General features: G+C 33.3%; 1 protein-coding gene across 1 annotated transcript in view; it reads right to left on the reverse strand.

Moving 5' to 3' along the window:
- Window positions 1-1,348: 1,348 nt before the first annotated feature.
- RBM27 (RNA binding motif protein 27) overlaps window positions 1,349-1,912 on the reverse strand; it is an 85,536-nt gene continuing 84,972 nt past the window's right edge. Inside the window, exon 18 of the mRNA XM_012658243.1 lies at window positions 1,349-1,719. Coding sequence (XP_012513697.1) covers window positions 1,636-1,719 — 84 coding nt within the window. The 3' untranslated portion in view covers window positions 1,349-1,635. The remainder of the gene's footprint in view (window positions 1,720-1,912) is intronic.

The raw sequence follows: 1,912 nt of genomic DNA on the forward strand, positions 1-1,912 counted from the left end.
GTTTGACACATCATTCCAGGAAAATATGTAGAAGAGAAAAGATGATCAGAACGTGGGATTTAACTTCTTGTATCTAAGTAAATCTAAAGTCCTGATGATTTTAAGTTTCTTAGTGAATAGTTTCTATTTTGCAAAACAGTCTTTACCTCAGCAAACAAAATCCTTGATATAGTGATCACCAAGAACGTTCTGAAGCCAACAGGAAGTTTCAAATTTTCACACCACACATATATAAAAACACAGATGTGTATATCCTTGAAAAAGTGACATCCTATGTACATTAATCATTTTATTTCCCCAGGGGGTCAGTACAGTGTAGTGTTGCTCCTTCTGCTTTTCCATCTAACATTCAGAACACAAGGACATAAATTTACATATATATTTTACTTAACAGATACTCTATACAGTGTACAGTAAAGATGCACACAGTAAAGGAAACTGTTTACTGAAGGATGTATATGTTCATGGATAGCAACAAGCTACAAAATTACGAAAATATAGGGTCATCTGATCAAAGTCAAGTTATGACTCCCATTTATTATACTCAGTCCCTGGCCCCACCCCTACCCTACCCCCAGTCACCTCGCCACCATGGTTTAAATTTAGGTTTAAATAAGAATTTCAGACACTTTTTAACCCTTTTATGTAACCATAACTAAACTGAAGCTTCAAAAGAAAAAAAAAAAAGCTGGTGACTCTCTCCTCCCCAAATCCTTTCATTATTCTCATCAAAACATCACTTATTTATTTATCAAGGGCTGGTTTGAACCTTTTATTGGAAACTGACTTTTGGTGTCCCAAATGAATCGCTTATTTCAATAATGGCTAAGTCAGGCTTATTAATAAAAAGGCAAGAAGAAAAGGGGGACGAGAAGGGGGCAATAGGTGAAAGCATTTTACATTCTGAGAGTGTTATAAAAATTTTAAAAAAGAGACCCAGCTGAACCAATGCTAAGTATCAAAACAAACAGAATCAGTAGCAGAAAAGTTCAGGAGTTAATATGATGAGAGAATGGAAATATCACCATTGCCTTACAGAATTTAAGAACGCAGAATTTGTTGTGATTTTCACTGAAATAGTACTACCTCACATGAAAACCCTAAAAAAAAATTAGTTTAAATACAAACTGGGCTCCTCTACAGTAAAAAAAATTAAATTTACTTTTCTTCCAAGACAACTCTTGAAAGCAAAGAATATTTTAATTACAAATATCTCCTACTATCTGACGGCCCGTCCATAATAGCTCAAAGTTAAGAGATTCCAGGCAATTTTGACATTTAATGAAATTTTATCAGTAGATTATAATCCAAAATAAAATTTCTGAACACCCTGTCATTTACATCATAATCCAACACCAATAGCAACAAAAACAGGTGGTGTGGAAAATAAGGCTCTAGAGATTATCCATGTCATTCCTGTGGATCTTCACAACTGTGTAAAAGTCACTAGGCCTTTGGTGCTTTAATATCATGTACAGTTATGAGATGTGTTTAAATAGCAAACTTGCTGTCCTTAAACCTACTGTGTTGAAAGAAAAATAAAAAAAATTTTTGGCTCATTGACTTCTTTAAATAATTTTAAAAAGTTGTTCTTCTAAACAATATTTCTAAAAATTATACAGCTCGCATCAGATTTCATCTTCGCCATGAACGAGACTCATATTCATCTTCATCTTCGTCATCATCATCATGCAAAAACAAATCTGAGGTTTCTGTTTCCTGAAGAAAGAGATAGTAAAATCTGCTTAGTAGTATAAGAACATTAAGTAAAATACTTTTTAAGCCAAAGGACAAATAGACTAATATACAAAGCCCAGGCAGCATTTACAAGCAATGCACTCAGAGTATCTTTCAGGGCAAAAAAAAAAAACAAACCCAGGACTTTTTTTTTTAATGGATATAAATTCTTCTT

Source organism: Propithecus coquereli, unplaced genomic scaffold (genome assembly GCF_000956105.1).
Source record: "Propithecus coquereli isolate 6110/MARCELLA unplaced genomic scaffold, Pcoq_1.0 Scaffold58, whole genome shotgun sequence".
In the NCBI taxonomy this organism is placed as follows: domain Eukaryota; kingdom Metazoa; phylum Chordata; class Mammalia; order Primates; family Indriidae; genus Propithecus; species Propithecus coquereli.